A 22,083-nucleotide genomic window follows, 5' to 3' on the forward strand; every position below is an offset into this window, starting at 1 on the left:
ATTTACTGAAACTCTGTTAAATTCAAAATTGTATGTTTCTGTAGGCTATCATTTTAAAGTTCTGACAACCAAATATTTATTAGAATATTAAAAATGCGGCCAAGCATGGTGACTCACCTATGTAATCTTAGCACTTTGGGAGTTCCAGGTGGGCAGGTAGCTTTAGCTCACGAGTTCGAGAACAGACTGGGCAACATGGAGAAACCCTGTCTCTACAAAAATACAAACATTAGCCGGGCATGATGGTACAGGCCTATGGTCCCAGCTACTCAGGAGGCTGAGGCACGAGAATCCGCTTGAACTCGGGAGGCAGTGGGTGCAATGAGCCGAGATCACGCCACTGCACTCCAGCCTGGGCAACAGAGTGAGACCCTGTTTCAAAAAGGAAAAAAAAAAAAAAAAAAGGAACACTAAAAATGTTTTCTTAAAAGTGATTTCTTACGCTGTTTCAAATTCACACACACAAAAAAAATTTAAGTGATTTCTACTCATATAACAATATTTTATATTTGACAGTGTAATACCGAATTATACATATATACCATAAATAGATGAATAAATAAAATATAATCAGATGGTCCATATAATAATAAAAAAATACACTTTTTCCTTCCAAATAATGAAGTCAATTTTCTTGAGGAATTTCCGGGATTACTGCTACACTTTTATCTATAAGTTTTAAAAAAGATAATTCATATAGTAATATTAAAAATAAATTTCATTTTTCCATTGATTTAACTTCAGCAAAGATTTCTCTCTCCAAAAAATGTGTAACTTTTCATCATTAAAAAAACAAAACACGACACCTCAGTGTATCTTTTAATGTTGGCTAGAATGGCTATATTCTCTGTCTGTTATACTGGTCTTAAAAAGTGCTACACCGCCAGGAGTGGTGGCTCACGCCTGTAATCCCAGCATTTTGGGAGGTCAAGGCGGGTGGATCACCTGAGGTCAGGAGTTCGAGACCTGCCTGACCAACATGGAGGAACTCCGTCTCTACTAAAAATATAAAATATAAAACTAGCTGGGCATGGTGGTGCATGCCTGTAATCCCAGCTACTCGGGAGACTGAGGCACAAGAATCGCTTGAACCTGGGAGGCGGAGGTTGCAGTGAGCCGAGATCACGCCATTGCACTACAGCCTGGGCAACAAGAGCGAAACTGCATCTCAAAAGAAAAAAAAAAAAAAATTCATACAATAGAGCACACTAAAATGTTCAACACATTTCTCACGGTGAGCCTTGAGACCACTGTCCTCTTAGTCTAAACTTGAGGACCACAGTCCTCAAGCCCATTTCCCAGTACAAAAGGGGAATCTTAACCTTAATTTCTCAATGTTAACTGGAAAGGTATTGCTGTTTTTGACCAAGCATGAAATAGCTGTCTTTATATTTAATTTTCAATGAGTATTTTTAACTGTTTATTATAATTTATTCATCAGTACAGATGCGAAGATGGCATATATGAAAGCCTCCTGGGTATAATACACAAGGCCCATTTGGAATGTTTCCAACAGGATGTAAACCATAGTCCTCAAGCCTGTGCTTTAAAAAACATTACTTAGCACACTGCCAACAAATGTCAACACAGAAATACAGAGCTGTAATGACTTCACTCTGTAAGAGAAATAGACTGGAACATGAGTTTTTCCTTAACAAAAAAAAAAGTGACACAAGGTAAAGCAGTATAATCATTGCTCAAAAATATTAAAAGATTTATTCAATAATGAATGCAAAAATTCATATACCAAATGGAATCCAAATTGTCAAAAATTGCAGTATATTAAAATTGTATAAAGAATTCTTAAAATATACAATATGTATAGTAACCGAAGTCCTAGAAAAGTTCATGTAGAAAATCCTACAAGTAGTGATTTGGACATTTCAATAACTCTGCAGTTTCTTCAAACCTGAAATATAATAAATAATATATTAAGTAAATCAATAATTCATAATAAAGCATAGCATTTTAGGTGTTGAAATTATGCTTTTTAGCCTAAAATAAATTTGAATATTTTTCTTATCTATAAGTACAGTTACTATGAATAAACTTAAGTATGCTCAGAGGGAGGAAAAAAAGAGTCAATTATGAGTCTTGTATTCTTGGAGTGTAAGTTAAGTACTTTTTGCATTTCAAAATAATATTATAATTTTCTATAGTAGTAGGTTGCATAATCATCTTATATGCAATTTCATTTTATATTTCCTTTGAACTGCTCTTTAGAAAAATCACATCATTTGTACTAGACAAAAACATCATTTTTATATCTTATCAATAACTCGCTGAAAAACACCAGTGATATTTTCACAATACTGAAAATGTCTCCAAACCATCCATCTACATATATTATTTAATATTTTGATAAATCAGTTATCAAAAATAGATAATACTCTTGATTAGTTACCAACCAAAAATATCTTTGTACTCTATCTGCAGTTAATTCCATTAACAATTCCAACAAGTTTTACATCACTTGTTGGAAACTAAAACAGTGACTCATCTCACAAACACATAACTGTAGGTGGATTTATTATCCAATGGAGTCCTGAAGGAAATTCCACACCTGACTGAGAGACCTTTAAGGTTTGAAACACACATGCACATTCTATATATACTGTAATCCAATACAATTCCCTATGGAGATATGAATTTCTGTTGCCCCTTTCTGTTACTTACATTTTTTTCATCCTTTCCATTTTCTGGATTGTTGTTTCCTTTAATTTAAAAAGCAACAAATTTAGATGACTTCTCAAAGTAAACCATCATCAAAGATGGACCGAGAATGTACAAAATACAGTTTGAAACATTGCATTAAGTACTGTTTACTTATGAAAGAATTTTGAGAGACTAAGATTCAGTTTTGCTATTTTTCTTGCCAGCAATATTTACAACTAAAACTAATGCTTGCTCGTTTTCCTAATTTAGAAAGGAAATAATCTAAGCGTTTTCTTACCTCTGAAATCTCATTCAAACCACAGTAATTAATGGTAGAGGCTCTGGGAGTTGAATCTGATGATGCCGTACTATAGCCAGAGGACAGAGGAATACTTGCTGGCCTCCCTATTTTGTTTTTTCTGTCTGTGAAGAAATTAAGTTTTAGATTACCTTTTCCTTTCACAGTAGAGTCAAATATCTAAAAATGTTATTTATAGATGGAAGAAAAACATACTATTTTAATTAAACATGGCTATCGGTATAGCTCAAAGAGTTTTTAGTACTATTTTAAGGTAAAAGCTTTCATATGGAGATCTAGATGTTAAAAATTGCCCAATAAAAATTACAAAAGGCAGTATTATTATCATGGTAGCAGTCAGTTTGGAAAACAGGCAAGTTAATTATTTATTTTAAAATATAACCTATTGAATCAATCATGTATATTCTTTTCTTAAAATGGTGACATCTACATTAAATAATTCGTATCCATGAATTTGTCATGATGCTTTTATTCAGCAACATTCAAGCATTTCACACATTTTTTTACTACTGTTCTGTGGCAAGTGACAACTATTCCTATAACTGACCATATATATCTTTTAAAAATCAAGAAACATTCTAACTTGATTTAACACATATGAAAATAAGTAATGCAAAAATTTAAGATCCACAGATTTCTTCTTCTAAAAAACTGAAAAACCTCACATTTCAAATATCCTGATAATATTAATTTGACAAAATGATGGCATCTCCCCTTCAAAAATATCAATTAGAGAAGATTATGGATAATGTAATAAATCCTACAAACTCTGTGTTTTAAGCAGAATACATTTGGCTGCAAAAGCAATGCAAAAAAAAAAAAAAAAAAAAAAAAAAAAGGACACCCATTTAAACTGGTTCACATAAAGACAGCTTTATTGTAAGTCTACACAGACAACCTTAATTGGGGAACAAACTATTACCATGTGAGAACTGAAACAACTAGAAGACTAATTTTCATCTCTCATAGAATCATAGTCTCTTTTGCCTACTTCTGCCATTTCCTCCATTCCTCTGCTCTTCTCTGTAGAATGGCTTTCTCTGCTGACTCATCAGCATAAACTTCCACCACATGGCCAGCCCAGCCCAGGCTCAATATCATTTGACTAACTGACTCGTGGCGTCCTAATTCCAAATTCTAAGAGAGAGAATGAAATTTGACTCATCACACTTTGAATTCCTATTCTCTGGGTTAAGTGTCTACTCTTAATCCAGTTAGCTAAGCCTGGAGGTCAAGATTACAGGGTACAACTCTGAAGACTACATAAACTCAGATCTTTTAGCAGGATCTGTGGACAAGAGGTTATTTTAAGAAATAATTTGAAATTAGGCAGGAACTATATCTACTACGCACTAAATCTTGGATTACTTTCTGTGGGTACAGATAGTTGTCCTGAACATTTCTTATGTCTTTCCAAAAAGCGGTGAGGGCTAGGAAAAGGAAACAGGTCCGGGAAGACAAATAAAGGGTGAAGGAAGGGCTCCCTTTGTCTTCTACTTTGGGGTGCAGACTTTGAGGTGTCTAAGCTTATTCAAGAGTGTGCCTCACGGTGGGAGAAAGCTGGTATTTGGCAGGCTGGCAAGCTATTCACAGTTATTCCTATAGAGGATTCCAGAGGTTACAGAGTGGACCATTACAGAACACCAGCTCTATTTAATAGCCAGATCAGTTAAGTGCATATTAATTTCTGTAATTTTTATTATTGCTTTCTTGAACCTTTAGTAAAGCCTTACTTGTTTAAACATTAATAGTTTCTTAGCTATGCTATAGGGGATTGAGAAAAGAATTGGTAACTGAGTTCAGGTTGGAAAGGAATGGGGAAAGGCAATGGCCACTGACACAAGGACCCTGACACCAGTTGTTATGCACTTCAGTAGTGACTGCTAAGAAGTCTGTGTAAAGAAAGGGATTCTTCTACTTCTAAGGGTATGGGACATGAGATCTTCTAGCCAACTCTTACCACGTAATAATTAATCTTTCATTGCCATCTTTGGAGGCTCATCACCTGTTCACTAAGGAAATAGTAGGGTTCTTTACCATTTAATAATTTGTAAGCCAATATTTCTAAATCAAGGACCAATGTATGTATCCAACTTATTTGTAGATATTTTGTCTTAAGGGTTTCATACATAATTTATTATATTCAAAAGTGAACTCATTATTTCTCCCAAACCTTCTCCTCCTCCTGAACTTTTTATTTTATTAAAGAGTAACAATCATCTACCCAATCACATGAGCTAAACACAAGTAGTCAGTCTTAACTTCCTTACTCTCCTTCACTTTTTGTATCTATCAGGAATCAAGGCATATCAATTTTAACATCTAAATTTCTCCCAAATAAATTACCTGCTCTTTATCCTCACTATCATTGCCTTAGTAGAGACCCTCACTATTATTCTGAAATAATGACTACTAAAATACTCTTCAAATTATCCTTGCCTATCTTACTTTCCTAACAAATCACTGTTCTGCTTTGATGATAACCTTTGTGAAACGCAAACCTCAGAATATTAGCCTTGCTGAAAATCTTTCTACGACTCTGGGATAAACCCCATGACTTGATCTTTCTACTCTTCTGCTTCAGCTTCCTTCAGGTGCTCACATGTACCCTTCCTTCTAGTCACACAGGAACAAACCACACTCTTCTGTGGTGCCACACCTTTCTTAATATTTTTTTCCTCTGAGGAGAAAAAGGCACAAAACAAAGCAAAACAAACAAGCAAACAAAAAAGGAGCACTAACAGTTGGTGTCCTGTCTGGAAATTAACACCTAAGCTACTGTACCATCTAGTGAACATAAATAATTTCACAAAAAATAACACCACAGGAGGTCACTTCATTGGCATAAACAAACAACACGCCCAAAACCATTATTCATGTCCAAACATAGACAAAACAAGGGCACCATGTAACAACATAAATGACCGGATATAGCACCCCCTTGCCTCATAAGAGTACTTATTTTATGCTAAAAATTTCATTCTTACCATCAATCATCAAATTGCTCCTGCTCCGACAGCACCCGTAGGCTTTGCTACCTCAAACCCTCTCCAAAATTATCCAACACAAGTCCAATCCTTAAAAGCCTCTGCTAATTTACTCTTACCAAGACATTAAGGTGCCTTACAATTCCCCATGGAACACTGTATTCCTGATAAAGTCAAAACAAATCTGGAACCTCACAAAAACTATTCCTGATTTAATACGATTCTAAACCCAGAGTGATAAATTATTGCTGTCTGCATCCAAATGAAATCAAATCCTATTCCCAAGTAGCATGTATAAGGTATAATGTGTAAGTCTTTATAAACTTGGGTCTTTTAATTAATGTAGATCAGATCATAAACTCTATGAGACCAGGTATTTACCCTAATCATAATCTGTAATCCATTGCAGATAGTGGCCTGTTAATTACTTTCAGTCCTGGCACAATCGCTGAAATTTAGCTATGTGAGCCTGGACATGGTAACTCACACCTGTAATCCCAGTACTTTGAGAAGCAGAGACAGGAGGATTGCTTGAGCCCAGGAGTTCAAGACCAGCCTGAGCAACATAGCAAGACCTCGTTTTACTAAAAACAATAAATAAATAAATAAAAATTATCCAGGTGTAGAGGCACGTGCCTGTAGTCCCAGCCACTCAGGAGGCTGAGGCAGGAGGATCACTTTAGGCCAAAGAGTTAACGTCTAGGAGACTGCAGTGAGCTATGATTGCACCACTGCACTCCAGCCTGAGCAACAGAGTAAGACCACCCTTATCTCAAAAAAACCTAACCATGTGTTTTCTAAATAGGTTAAAGGTATATTCTATAATCATGTCATTAAAAAAAAAAATAAGCCTGAGCATGCAAAATCAAACTTGCAAAAGGCAATGTTTTGCAAATCACAAGCATTCAATATTTTTTCAGTGAATAAATATTTAAACTCTACTATATGCAAATACTGGTGATAAAAGCACAGATACACTTTCTGCGTGCTAGACAGGCAGACCATAAGATAAAGTTTTTGCTCTCAAGGATCTTATACTCAAGTGTTAACATTTGTTGAATAGATATATGAATGGATAAATAAAACAGGCAACATTTTACCAAATCTGAAATCTGCAGTCTATAATAAATTTAGTTGCCTTAAATAGCATCTCAAATAATTATATTTAATAACCTAATCACTGAAATTGTTCTTTGTGCAATGATATTGATATGTGTTCCAAATATGCAGTGGTTAAGAAAAAACTTCAGATCAGTTGCCTGGATTCAAATTTGATCTACCATTCAATAACTGTGTGACCTTTGTCATAGTTACTTAATTTTGCTGTACTTCAGTTTCCGCAACTGTAAAATATAAAAATAGTACTTATCTTGCACGGTTACTTCAGGAATTAAATGAGTTAATATAGTAGTTAGAATAGTGCCAGGCACACTGTTAGTGCTAGAATATATATTGTTATTTTGTTGTTACACATATAGTAAAGCTGAAAGATTTTATAATGTTAACGATCCAGATATTAAAAATTTAACTTGATGAATTCTCAATTGGACAAAACATCTCTTCTATGGATATGATTTAATCATAGACACGGCACAAAATTGAGATCTGTCTTTTAAAAAAATATAAGAATCAAAAAAAACAAAGCTGTCACTGCAAAACAGAAATCTTACCCTTGCTGCTCAGTCACACTGAGCAAAATATCATTAGCCTAGTAAAGTTATGTGACCAGGAAAAGACCTGTTCTAATATCAGATCTTTCCCATTTTATCATTATCAGTGAACCATTCACATGGAAGAGGTTTGCAATACTTTATAGGTTACTGACAAATGTGTTTTCTTCTCTTACATATTATTATTTACATATGAGAAAGCTACTACCTACCTAAGCTTAAATTTAAAAACTTGGAGGTCAATTTTAAAATTCTAGAACACTTGATTATTCTAGAATGATTAAAACAGTAAAATATCTCTAAACATTTTCAATTTTGTACACTGAAATTTATTTACCCACTGTGTTATGTAAAATAAGTAGGCTGGCTTCATAAGCAATTCTTGGCTTTAGTAGTCTATAGGTTCATTATTTTCTTTGTTCTAGGAGCTTTGCAATTTCTAAACAATGAAGCTTAAGAATATTAAAATTACCAAATACCTATAACAATCATTTTTCTGAAAACTCATCATACCAATTCTCATAATGTTTACAAACTTACGAGGATTCAGAAGGTCCATGTTGCTACAAGAAGCGCAGTCTTCATTAATTTCATTATATTCATCATTCTGGAATAACACAGTTAAATATTTAGAATGAAATAAAAAGGAAAACCCTCTCATTTTATATTCTTACTACTGAGCATAAAATATAAAGGTAGCATGATAAATGTTTAAATATTTTTAATTTTTTATTAAAGCAATGCATATACTATATATTCCTACATATAAGAAATGTTTTAAATATGGAAGCAGATAGCAAGCTTCTTGAATCTATCAACTTCACTTTTTAGGAAGGAAAGACAGACCAGAAATCGAAATCCTGAGTAAAAGAAACAAATTTCTCAGATTTGATAAGGCAATGATAAATTTGGTAACTATTCTATGAAATTCACAATGATTGAAGTAAATGAGTGAAAAAAAGACAGGAAGAGTTATCAATATCTTCTGTATCTTTTCCACCCTACGAAAATAGATCATTTGTACTATTAAAAGATACAAAATAATTCTAAGCTTTTCATAATATCTATCATATTCTTATCTCATTTTAAGTTCTTCAAGCATCATTAACATCTGTAAAAGCTCAACTTACAAGTTTTTCAGATCGTCTTATTCAATGAAGAGAGAAACAACAGCCACAACACCATTCAGGCTATATTTAAACAGGACTTCATTCTAACTAGACATTTTCTCATTATTCAAATATTCTCATATTTAGCATTTCCAAAAAAATACACACACAACAATCAAAAAATTACTTTGTTATATCTGAGATATTTTATAAATGTTAAAAGAAGAAAATACCTTTTTAGACAAAAGCATTTCTGTTTCAAGAAGAGTGACACGACTGAGCAGATTAGTCCAGGTGTTTTCATCTACCATCACATTTCCTTTCATTTTTTGTTCTAAACAGTCTAACCTTTTCTCTATCAAAGTCAGCTCCTTAAGCTTTTCTTGGCATTCAGCAAGGATAGTCTGTAGTGCAGTAATCTCAGGATTAACATTTATATCCTAAAAAGATTAGAGAGATTAAAAATAAAATTAAACAAACTAAAATTTCTTTAAAATTGATGTTTCCCACTTCCACAGTGTTATCTCAATAGTTAGGAGAGACGGTCCTGCTTGAGAGTTAAAAGGTTTATCTCTGGAGGGAGACTACTTGGCCACTTAAACTAGTTCTGAGACTTATGATCTTGATGCCTCCATTTCCTCATTAAAAAAAAAGAGAGAGAGATAAAAGAAGTATCTACTTCATATGATTCTTCTGATAATGAGTTAATTTGCATGATTCTTTTGATACCAGCTAGTAAAATAAAACTATTATTAACTAGCTTATTGAAACAACACCTAGCACAAAGCTAAGAGGAAATGACTAAAAACAACACTTAGTGCACTGAGATTATTCGGTTTGCAATGTAACAGGAAGTACGTCCAATGGCCATCTGGTAGTTTTTGTTAAGTGCCAACTGTATATTGATATACTGAGATATATAGAAGTCACAAAACATAGAAACATAGAAAAAGAAGTTTTAGCAGAAACAATAGACATCACACATATTGGTGTCTGTGGCAATTAAGAGTAATAGAAATGTTTATTATTATTATTATTATTATTACACTTTAAGTTCTAGGGGACCTGTGCACAATGTGAAGGTTTGTTACATATGTATCCATGTGCCATGTGGGTGTGCTGCACTCATTAACTCCTCATTTACATTAAGTATATCTCCTAATGCTATCCCTCCCCGCTACCCCCACCTCATGACAGGCCCCGGTGTGTGATGTTCCCCTTCCTGTGTCCAAGTGTTCTCATTGTTCAATTCCCACCTATGAGTGAGAACATGCAGTGTTCGGTTTTTGTCCTGCTGATAGTTTGCTGAAAATGATGATTTCCAGCTTCATCCATGTCCCTACGAAGAACATGAGCTCATCTTTTTTATGGCTGTATAGTATTTCATGGTGTATATGTGCCACATTTTCTTAATCCAGGCTATCATTGATGGACATTTGGGTTGGTTCCAAGTCTTTGCTATTGTGAATAGTGCCAAAATAAACATATGTGAGCATGCGTCTTTATAGTAGCATGATTTATAATCCTTTGGGTATTTACCCAGTAACGGCATGGCTGGGTCAAATGGTATTTCTAGTACTAGATCCTTGAGGAATCGCCACACTGTCTTTCACAATGGTTGAACTAGTTTACAGTCCCACCAACCATGTAAAAGAGTTCCTTTCTCCATATCCTCTCCAGCACCTGTTGTTTCCTGACTTTTTAATGACTGCCATTCTAACTGGTGTGAGATGGTATCTCATTGTGGTTTTGATTTGCATTTCTCTGATGGCGAGTGATGATGAGCATTTTTTCATGTGTCTGTTAGCTGCAAAAATGTGTTCTTTTGAGAAGTGTCTGTCCATATCCTTTGCCCACTTTCTGATGGGGTTGTTTGATTTTTTCTTGTAAATTTAAGTTCTTTGTAGATTATGGATATTAGCCCTTTGTCAGATAGGTAGATTGTAAAACTTTTCTCCCATTCTGTAGGTTGCCTGTTCACTCTGATGGTAGTTTCTTTTGCTATGCAGAAGCTCTTTAGTTTAATTAGATCCCATTTGTCAATTCTGGCTTTTGTTGCCATTGCTTTTGGTGTTTTAGACATGAAGTCCTTGCCCATGCCTATGTCCTAAATGGTATTGCCTAGGTTTTCTTCTAGGGTTTTTATAGTTTTAGATCTAACATGTAAGTCTTTAATCCATCTTGAATTAATTTTTTATAAAGTATAAGGAAGGGATTCAGTTTCAGCTTTCTACATATGGCTAGCCAGTTTTCCCAGCACCATTTATTAAATAGGGAATCCTTTCCCCATTTCTTATTTTTGTCACGTTTCTCAAAGATCAGATGGTTGTGGATGTGTAGTATTATTTCTGAGAGCTCTGTTCTGTTCCATTGGTCTATATCACTGTTTTGGTACCAGTACCATGCTGTTTTGGTTACTGTAGCCTTGTAGTATAGTTTGAAGTTAGCTAGCATGATGCCTCCAGCTTTCTTTTGGCTTAGGATTGTCTTGGCAATGCGGGGTCTTTTTTGGTTCCATATGAACTTTAGTTTTTTCCAATTCGGTAAAGAAAGTCATTGGTAGCTTAATGGGGATGGCATTGAATCTATAAATTACCTTGGGCAGTGTGGCCATTTTCACAATATTGATTCTTCCTATCCTTGAGCATGGAATGTTCTTCCATTTGTTTGTGTCCTCTTTCATTTCGTTGAGCAGTGGTTTGCAGTTCTCCTTGAAGAGGTCCTTCACATCCCTTGTAAGTTGGATTCCTAGGTATTTCATTCTCTTTGAAGCAACTGTGAATGGGAGTTCACTCATGATTTGGCTCTCTGTTTGTCTGTTATTGGTGTATAGGAATGCTTGTGATTTTTGTACATTGCTTTTCTATCCGGAGACTTTGCTGAAGTTTCTTATCAGCTTAAGGAGATTTTGGGCTGAGACAATGGGGTTTTCTAAATATACAATCATGTCATCTGCAAACAGGGACAATTTGAATTCCTCTTTTCCTAACTGAATACCCTTTCTTTCTTTCTCCTGTATGACTGCCCTGGCCAGAACTTCCAACAGTATGTTGACTAGGAGTGGTGAGAGAGGGCATCCCTGTCTTGTGCCAGTTTTCAAAGGGAATGGTTCCAGTTTTTGCTCATTCAGTATATTGGCTGTGGGTTTGTCATAAATAGCTCTTATTATTTTGAGATATGTCCCATCAATACTGAATTTATTGAGAGTTTTTAGCATGAAGGGTTGTTGAATTTTGTTGAAGGCTTTTTCTGTATCTATTGAGATAATCATGTGGTTTTTGTCTTTGGTTCTGTTTATAGGATGGATTATGCTTATTGATTTGCATATGTGGAACCAGCCTTGCAGCCCAGGGATGAAGCCCACTTGATCATGGTGGATATAAGCTTTTTGATGGGCTGCTGTATTCGGTTTCCCAGTATTTTATCGAGGATTTTTGCATCAATGTTCATCAGGGACATTGGTCTAAAATTCTCTTTTTTTGTTGTGTCTCTGCCAGGCTTTGGTATTAGGATGATGCTGGCCTCATAAAATGAGTTCGGGAGGATTCCCTCTTTTTCTATTGATTGGAATAGTTTCAGAAGGAATGGTACCAGCTCCTCTTGGTACCTCTGGTAGAATTCGGCTGTGAATCCGTCTGGTCCTGGACTTTTTTTAGTTGGTAGGCTATTAATTATTGCCTCAATTTCAGAGCCTGTTATTGGTCAATTCAGGGATCTGAGACGAAGCTTCCAGAGGAACCATCAGGCAGCAACATTTGCTGTTCTGCAATATTCGTTGTTCTGCAGCCTCCGCTGCTGATACCCAGGCAAACAGGGTCTAGAGTGGACTCCCAGCAAACTCCAACAGACCTGCAGCTGAAGGTCCTGACTGTTAGAAGGAAAACTAACTAATAGAAAGGACATCCAGACCAAAACCCCATCTGTATGTCACCATCATCAAAGACCAAAGGTAGATAAAACCACAAAGACAGGGAGAAATCAGAGGAGAAAAGCTGAAAATTCTAAAAATCAGAGCACCTGTTCTCCTCCAAAGGAACGCAGCTCCTCGCCAGCAATGGAACAAAGCTGGATGGAGAATGACTTTGACAAGTTGAGAGAAGAAGGCTTCAGACAATCAGACTTATCAGAGCTAAAGGCAGATGTTCAAACCCATCGCAAAGAAGCTAAAAACCTTCAAAAAAGATTTGACAAATGGCTAACTAGAATAACCACTGTAGAGAAGTCCTTAAATGACCTGACGGAGCTGAAAACCACGGCACGAGAACTACGTGATGCATGCACAAGATTCAGTAGCTGATTCGATCAACTGGAAGAAAGGGTATCAGTGGTTGAAGAGCAAATGAATGAAATGAAGTGAGAAGAGAAATTCAGAGAAAAAAGAGTAAAAAGAAATGAACAAAGCCTCCAAGAAATATGGGACTATGTGAAAAGACGAAATCTAGGTCTGATTGGTGTACCTGAAAAGTGACGGGGAGAATGGAATCAAGTTGGAAAACACTCTTCAGGATATCATCCAGGAGAACTTGCCCAATCTAGCAAGGCAGGCCAATATTCAAATTCAGGAAATACAGAGAAAGCCACAAAGATACTCCTTGAGAAGAGCAACTCCAAGACACGTAATTGCCAGATTCACCAAAGTTGAAATGAAGGAAAAAATGTTAAGGGCAGCCAGAGAGAAAGGTCACTTAACCCACAAAGGGAAACCCATCAGACTAACAGCGGATATCTCGGCAGAAACTCTACAAGCCAGAAGAGAGTGGAGGCTAATATTCAACATTCTTAAAGAAAAGAATTTTCAACCCAGAATTTCATATCCAGCTAAACTAAGCTTCATAAGTGAAGAAGAAATAAAATCCTTTACAGATAAGCAAATGCTGAGAGATTTTGTCACCACCCGGCCTGCCTTAAAAGAGCTCCTGAAGGAAGCACTAAACATGGAAAGGAACAACTGGTAGCAGCCACTGCAAAAACATGCGAAATTGTAAAGACCCTCGATGCTAGGAAGAAACTGCATCAACTAATGAGCAAAATAACCAGCTAACATCATAATGACAGGATCAAATTCACACATAACAATATTAACCTTAAATGTAAACAGGCTAAATGCTCCAATTAAAAGACACAGACTGGCAAACTGGATAAAGAGTCAAGACCCATCAGTCTGCTGTATTCAGGAGACCCATCTCACATGCAGAGACACACATAGGCTCAAAATAAAGGATAGAGGAAGATCTACCAAGCAACTGGAAAACAAAAAGCAGGGGTTGCAATCCTAGTCTCTGATAAAACAGACCTTAAACCAACAAAGATTAAAAGAGACAAAGAAGGCCATTACATAATGGTAAAGGAATCAATTCAACAAGAAGAGCTAACTATCCTAAATATATATGCACCTAATACAGGAGCACCCAGATTCATAAAGCAAGTCCTTAGAGACCTACAAAGAGACTCAGAATCCTACACAATAATAATGGGAGACTTTAACAACCCACTGTCAACATTAGACAGATCAATGAGACGGAAAGTTAACAAGGATATCCAGGAATTGAACTCAACTCTGCACCAAGCGGAACTGATAGAAACCTACAGAACTCTCCACACCAAATCAACAGAATATACATTCTTCTCAGCACCACATCGCACTTATTCCAACATTGACCACACAGTTGGAAGTAAAGCACTCCTCAGCAAACGTAAAAGAACAGAAATTATAATAAACTGTCTCTCAGACCACAGTGCAATCAAACTACAACTCAGGATTAAGAAACTCACTCAAAACCACTCAACTACATGGAAATTGAACAACCTGCTCCTGAATGACTACTGGGTACATAACGAAATGAAGGCAGAAATAAAGATGTTCTTTGAAACCAATGAGAACAAAGACACACCATACCAGAATCTCTGGGACACATTTAAAGCAGTGTGTAGAGGGAAATTTATAGCACTAAATGCCCACAAGAGAAAGCGGGAAAGATCTAAAATTGACACCTTAACATAATAATTAAAACAACTAGAGAAGCAAGAGCAAACACATTCAAAGCTAGCAGAAGGCAAGAAATAATTAAGATCAGAGCAGAACTGAACGAGATAGAGACACAAAAAAGCCTTCAAAAAAATCAATGAATCCAGGAGCTGGTTTTTTGAAAAGATCAACAAAATTGATACTAGTCTTGCTAGTGAGCAAGACTAATAAAGAAGAAAAGAGAGAAGAATCAAATAGATGCAATAAAAAATGATAAAGGGAGTACCACCACGGATCCCACAGAAATACAAACTACCATCAGAGAATACTATAAACACCTCTATGCAAATAAACTAGAAAATCTAGAAGAAATGGATAAATTCCTGGACACATACACCCTCCCAAGACTAAATCTAGATATGGTTTTTTAAGAGAGACAGAAAATAACAGCAAGGAGCCAGAAAGGAAAATGAATACATAATAAAGTGCCAATCTTTTTCATTCAACAATAAAGAAAATAGGTGGTAGAGAACCTCCACAATGCAAAGTAGTGTATCTCTATGTCTCACTAAACTGTAGGTTCTTAAAGCCAAGTACCATATCTCATTCTACTTTGCATTATCCTAATACTTAGCCCAGCACCCTACACATACGCAGCAAATATTTGTTGAACTATTTTAGTAAGACTTATTGATACTTAAGTAATCGTAACATAGGTGAAATGTCATGATTAATAATTCAAAAGGCTAGAAATATTCCAAAGTTTAGAGGCTGAAATAATTACATATATTTAAGTAAAAAATACTGGCATCTATTTAAAAAGTCCAAAATTGTTACCTGTTGCTCAGCCTTGATTTCAGGAACCTTTACTTCAGGCATCTTTATTTCAGTAGCATTTAAGTCAGATACATCAACTGCTTCATTAACATCTGTTATTGGACTTAATGTATCCTCAGAAATTTCAACATTATCTTCATTATACAAGTGACGAATCACTACAGCTTTCTTCTGCATAGAGAAAAATATGTAAGAAACACTTCAATGTTTTCCTCCCACAATTATTCGTTTTTAAGTTCAGGGGTACATGTGCAGGTTTGTTACACAAGTAAATGTGTCATGGGGGTTTGATGTGCAGATTATTTCATCACCCAGGTATTAAGCGTAGTACCCACTGGTTATTTTTCCTGAACCTCCTCCTACCCTCCACCCTCTGAAAGGCTCCAATGTGTGTTGTTTCCCTCTATGTGTCCATGGGTTCTCATCATTTAGCTCCCACTTACAAGTGAGAGCAAGTGGTATTTGGTTTTCTGTTTCTGCATTAGTATGCTAAGGATAAGGGCCTCCAGCTCCATCTATGTCCCTGCAAAGGACATGATCCCATTATTTTTTATGGCTACAGAGTATTCCATAGTGTATATGTATCACATCTTCTTTATCTGCTCTATGATTGGTGGGCATTTAGGTTGATTCCATGTCTTTCCTATTGTGAATAGTGCTGCAATGAACATATGTACGCATGTGTCTTTACAACAGAACAATACATATTCCCTTAAGTATATACCAAGTAATGGGACTGTTGGGTCAAATGGTATTTCTGTCTTTAGGTCTTTGAGGAATTGCCACATTGTCTTCCACAGTGGTTGAACTAACTTACACTCCCACCAACCGTGTATAAGCATTCCCTTTTTTTCCACAACCTCATCAGCATCTGTTATTTTTTGACTTTTTAATAATAGTCATTCTGAGAAGCATGAGATGGTATCTCATTGTGGTTATGATTTGCATTTTTCTAATAATCAATGATGTTGTGTTTTTTTCATATGATTATTGGCTGCATGTATGCCTTCTTTTGAAAAGTAGATGTTCATATCCTTTGTCCACTTTTTAATTAGACTGTTTTTTTCTTGTAAATTTAAGTTCTTTATATATGCCAGATATTAGGCCTTTGTCAGATATAAGTTTGCAAAAATTTTCTCCCACTCTGGAGGGTGTCTGTTTACTTTGCTGATAGTTTCTTTTGCAGTGTAGAAGCTCTTTAGTTCAATTAGATCCCATTTGGCAATTTTTGCTTTTGTTGGAATTGCCTTTGGCGTCTTTGTCATGAAATCATTGCCCACGCCTATGTTCTGAATGGTACTGCCTGGGTTGTCTTCCAGGGTTTATAGTTTTGGGTTTTACATTTAAGTCTTTAATTCATCTTGAGTTGATTTTTGTATATGGTGTAAGGAAAGGGTCTAGTTTCAATCTTCTGCATATGGCCACCCAGTTATCACAGCACCATTTACTGACTAGGGAATCCTTTCACCATTGCTTCATCAGGTTTGTTGAAGATCAGATAGTTGCAGATGTGTGGTCTTATTTCTGGGTTCTCTATTCTCTTCCATTTGTCTATGTATCTGTTCTGGTACTAGTACCATGAGGTTTTGGTTACTGTAGCCCTGTAATACAGTTTGAAGTTGGGTAGCATGATCCCTCCACCTTTGTTCTTTCTCCTTAGGATTGCCTTTGCTATTTGGGTCTTTTTTGGTTTCATATAAATTTTAAAGTAGTTTCCTGTAGTTCTCTGAAGAATGTCAACGGTAGTTTAAGGGGAGCAGCATTGAATCTATAAATTGCTTTGGGCAGTATGGTCATTTTAACAATATTGATTCTTCCCATCCGTGAGCATGGAATGTTTTTCCATTTGTTTGTGTCTCTGATTTCTCTGAGCAATAGTTTTCTCTGATTTCCATTTGTTTGTGTCTCTGAAATCTCTGATTTCTCTGAGCAATAGTTTGTAGTTTTTCTTGTAGTGATCTTTCGCCTCCCTTGTTAGCTAGATTCCCAGGTATTTTATTCTTTTTGTGGCAATTTTGAATGGGAGTTTGCTTGTGATTTGGTTCTCAGCTTGACTGTTGTTGGTGTATAAGAATGCTAGCAATTTTTGCACATTGATTTTGTATCTCGAGACTTTGCTGAAGTTGCTTATCAGCTTAAGAAGCTTTTGGGCTGAGAAGATCCTCCTACAATTATTTTAAACATACACACAGTAATTTTCCAAAAGGAACACCAACAGTTAAAGAATAAAAAAAAGTTTAAATTATCACATATAATGTATATATCAAAATATTACCATTACTAGTATTACCAATAATTTATGTGTGATGATAAAATTGGGGTTATGTCTTTTAAAACAATTCTTCCATTTTAGGACAAGCACTGAAATATTTATTAAATTATGTCTGAGATTTGTTTTAAAATAAAGACAAAACAAGATGAGCAAAGAGTTGATAAACTGTTGAAACTGGATGATGGGTACGTTTGTAAATGTTTGAAATGTTCCATAATACAAAGTTATTTTTAAAAAAGATTGCCAAATAATTCACTTCAAATAATCAAAATAGAGCCTGGCTCTATGAGTAGGGCTCATTACAATTTTTCTATTAAACAAACTGCAATTTATTAGACCTTCAGCTAACAATTCAAACCTAATAATGACAACGAAAAAGTCCTGACAAAAAAAGCATTAGGTCACACTATGCATTTACCTAGAAATCCTCTACCTGCTTCCTATTCTACAGTTTGCATACACACTACAAAAACATATGTGATTCAGAAGCACAAACAGCATACTATATAAGGCACCGGGAGAGGAGACAATTTGCTTTAATATTGACTCAACTTTTGCTTGTAAACAAAGAAATGTACTTGTAGACTCTTTTCTAAATCTGAGAACTTTTAATACTTATTCGAATTTCTGATAAAGATCTGATACAAATTTGAATAAAGAAAACTGTGCTTTAAGAAAATTAAAAATAAGTCTAATGTTTTGAAGTTTACATTTTTCTTGGCTAGGACAATTTAGACTGTCCCCTCAACTCTCATACTGAAATAGAAGATTGAAAAGTACATTATATCAACTAATAGTTAATAAGTGCTCACAGTGTACCTAATACTGTGCTAAGCAAAATGAAGGCACAAAAAATCAGTATTAAAAAAATCCCTGTTTATATATGTTCCTTCTAGTTGGGGAAGAATACAAGATATGTCATTTAACAGTTAGAAAATAATAAATAAAACTAACAAGAGTTAGACGAGTTGGAGATGCAAGTGTACAAAAACTACATGCATTTATTCAAAAATCTCAGCTCTGTATCATTCTTTATATTGTCCTCATTACCTAGAGCAAAACAGGCACATTAAAAAGAAGTGGCATAAGAACCTTTTCTTATAATAAAATTTCAGTTTTTTAAGGTACAAAGGAATAAATATATATATTTTTTGAGATGGAGTCTCGCTCTGTCACCCAGGCTGGACTGCTGTAGTATGATCTTGGCTCACTGGAACCTCCGCCTCCAGGGTTCAAGTGATTCTCCTGCCTCAGCCTCTTGCGTAGCTGGGGTTACAGGCACCTGTCACCACGCCCAGCTAATTTTTGTAATTTTAGTAGAAACGGGGTTTTGCCATGTTGGCCAGGCTGGTCTCGAACTCCTGACCTTAGGTGATCCACCCGCCTTGGCCTCCCAAAGTGCTGGGATTACAGGAGTGAGCTACTGCACCAGGCCCATGTATAAATTTTTAAAATAGATTCTGTTTACATAACTCATCTGTTTTGGATTAGGGCAGAAATAATACTCTAGATTATACTTCAGTCAGAAAGTATTCACATCCTTTACTTAATTACACCATTGATAATTCATCTGATATTCTATCATTCAATCAGAAAGAGTTTTCTCCAGATGGAAAACAGCTGAAAATATAATATAAAACAATATTTTAGCTTAAATCTCCCTTTGTGATAGATACACTGGAGCTCTAAATGCGTTAGATTCAATTTGCCACAGCTGCTCAAAGCAGATAACGGCAGAAAAATTATCTTTCAAGAAAAAGAACATATTCAAAATATTAACTGAAAACCAGTTAATACGTGTAGGGACTACCAATCATTGGATAATGCATACTTGGTTACAGAAATACAATGTACATAAATGAATCATTATAAGCTATCACTACTGCTAATGTAGGCTCTTCATATGTTCCCATGTTTTAGGAAGACCAGAACAAAATTAAGAGCAAATGTAGACAACTGCATAAGATATCTTCCTAAATCACTACTCTTCTGTTTAGGAAATCAGGCAGAATTAGAAATTAGAAATACAAAGAGAACACCTATTTAATTTTATATTTCTATCCTACTGTTATAACTTCAGGAATACTGCCCAAAAACATTTGGCATCCACTGTTAAAAATCCCTACACTCCAATATCTAACTAGAATGTTTCATCAGGTGCCAATCAGAAAAGTGAAAACTGTATATTGGATTAATTAGATAACTCTTAAACAATATGATATTTTCTTTGTGGTTGCATACCTTTCCTGAAGTCACAAATCTGCCACTGGTATCAACGCCAACAGCCTCTGCAGATATTTTCTCATTGCTCAAAGAAGGTTCTGACTTGCCAGAACTGATTTTCTTTCTTTGTTGTGATGGAATCTAAAAAAAAAGGTATCAGTCAAAATAACAAATTTTGTGTGAAAGCATAATTATATATTAAAATTCCATTAACATTTAAATTTTCATATATGAAATATAACTGACAAATAATGAGACTATAATGAGACTACATGACTTTTAAAAACTAAGAAATAATGAAAATGCATTATGTTTGAACTATTAGTTTAACACTAGGAGTTCCCAGTCACAGGTGTATAAAACAAGAGAGTACTATTTAAAATAAACATCAAGCTTTATAAGGTTACTCAAATATTTGAATAATACGGTAATTACACTATAAAATAATCTGCTGTCTAGGGTACTGATTTTATGTGTTAAAATACTGAGCCATCTATTAATATCATACATCAGCATTAAAATCTATTCAAAAATTACCTTCTGAAGACTACTTAATTCCTTGTGCTTTTTCATCACACAATTCAAAATATCACAAACAATCTGGATTTTCCATTCTGCAAACCCACATTGGATAAACTGCTTTTTTGTCAAAATTGGTTTATAATTAAATTGATCACGAAGGAGCTGCAGAGGAAACAGACTCTTGTAATAATTGGGAGCAATTTATTTCTAAAATTCCAAATGATAATGCCCACCTGGTCAGGGGAATAATGGCCACCTTTGAGAGGACAAGGAAAACCAAGCCATTAACTAAAGAGTACTAAAGTAATTTATAGGGCTGGTGTAAGTCACGATCCAGTAAGACAGGTATCAGGTGGAAAACAGGTAGCAAAGGATATGCTGGAGAACAGATGGCTGTCCAGAGAGATGGAAAAATATAGTCAATCATCAAAAAGTTTAAATATCTTCATAGACATTAGAAAAACTCCTTAGTTCACCAGAAGACCACACCAGAATCAGAAACTATAGTTCTATTTGTTTATAACTCTTCCACTATGTGATTTCTGGATAAGTCAGTGGGCCTTTTGGTCTCAAGGTTTCATTTGTAAAATGAAAAAAAAAAAACCACTAGATCAGTAGTTTCCTAAATCTACTCTGTGGAGCTCTAGAATTTCTTAAAAGTGCCTCTTAGCTTCCATGGATGTTTTCTGGGATGAAAAGCAAGAAAGAGAAAGATTAAACAGAGACTACATATAAAAACTCCCATTTTACTGACTGCAACTCTGCTTTTTTTAAAAGACTATTTGAGGTTGGGTGCAGTGGCTCGCGCCTGTAATCCCAGCACTTTGGGAGGCCACGGTGGGCAGAGCACAAGGTCAGGAGATTGAGACCATCCTGGCCAACATGGTGAAACCCAGTCTTTACTAAAGTACAAAAAATTAGCCAGGTGTGGCAGTGCACACCTGTAGTCCCAGCTACTCAGGAGGCTGAGGCAGGGGAATTGCTTGAACCCAGGAGGCGGAGCTTGCAGTGAGCCTAGATCGTGACACTGTACTCCAGCTTGGCAACAGAGCAAGATTCCATCTCAAAAAGAAAAAAAGACTACATTTGATTAGCGGGTTTTATCATTAAAAACTAACTTTAATACAAACCACAGTACTTAAGCAAAAATTAATGATAAAAGCAGGGTTTTAAAAAAAATCAAATACAAGATGAAATTCAATATACACATAGTACAGGTATAAATACTAGGGTAGATACAATATAAGACATGCTCTCAGACCTCAAAGAATATATTGGTTAAAAAAAAAAAAGAATATGTCAGTAATAGTTCCCTCTTACAAACAACTAAATTAACATATAATTATAAAAAACTATACACTTTATTGAATATAATTACATTATTCCCTAATTTCTGCCAGTATACCAAATTTTACTAAAATTTGATTAAAAAGGGCAAACAATAGCCAACAACAAATAACTACCAGTTGCTGTATTTATTAGAATAGATAACATTCAAAAAGCAAACATGAATTGCATTTTGAT

General features: G+C 35.3%; 1 protein-coding gene across 7 annotated transcripts in view; it reads right to left on the reverse strand.

Annotated features, from left to right (window-relative positions):
• Window positions 1-1,687: 1,687 nt before the first annotated feature.
• Window positions 1,688-22,083, reverse strand: part of CEP44 (centrosomal protein 44) — a 37,134-nt gene continuing 16,738 nt past the window's right edge. For 3 of the 7 annotated variants that reach the window (XM_017959215.3, XM_017959214.3, XM_017959213.3), the window contains 6 exons: window positions 20,575-20,721; window positions 20,056-20,178; window positions 15,543-15,713; window positions 8,974-9,180; window positions 8,172-8,238; window positions 1,921-3,078 (listed from right to left, as the gene is read on the reverse strand). In XM_017959215.3, the coding sequence (XP_017814704.2) occupies window positions 2,864-3,078; window positions 8,172-8,238; window positions 8,974-9,180; window positions 15,543-15,713; window positions 20,056-20,178; window positions 20,575-20,721 (930 nt within the window). In that variant the 3' untranslated portion in view covers window positions 1,921-2,863. The other 4 variants (XM_003899372.5, XR_002522310.2, XM_009207885.4 and 1 more) reach the window with 4 other exon arrangements.

The sequence above is a fragment of the Papio anubis genome, chromosome 3 (genome assembly GCF_008728515.1).
Source record: "Papio anubis isolate 15944 chromosome 3, Panubis1.0, whole genome shotgun sequence".
Classification (NCBI taxonomy): Eukaryota; Metazoa; Chordata; class Mammalia; order Primates; family Cercopithecidae; genus Papio; species Papio anubis.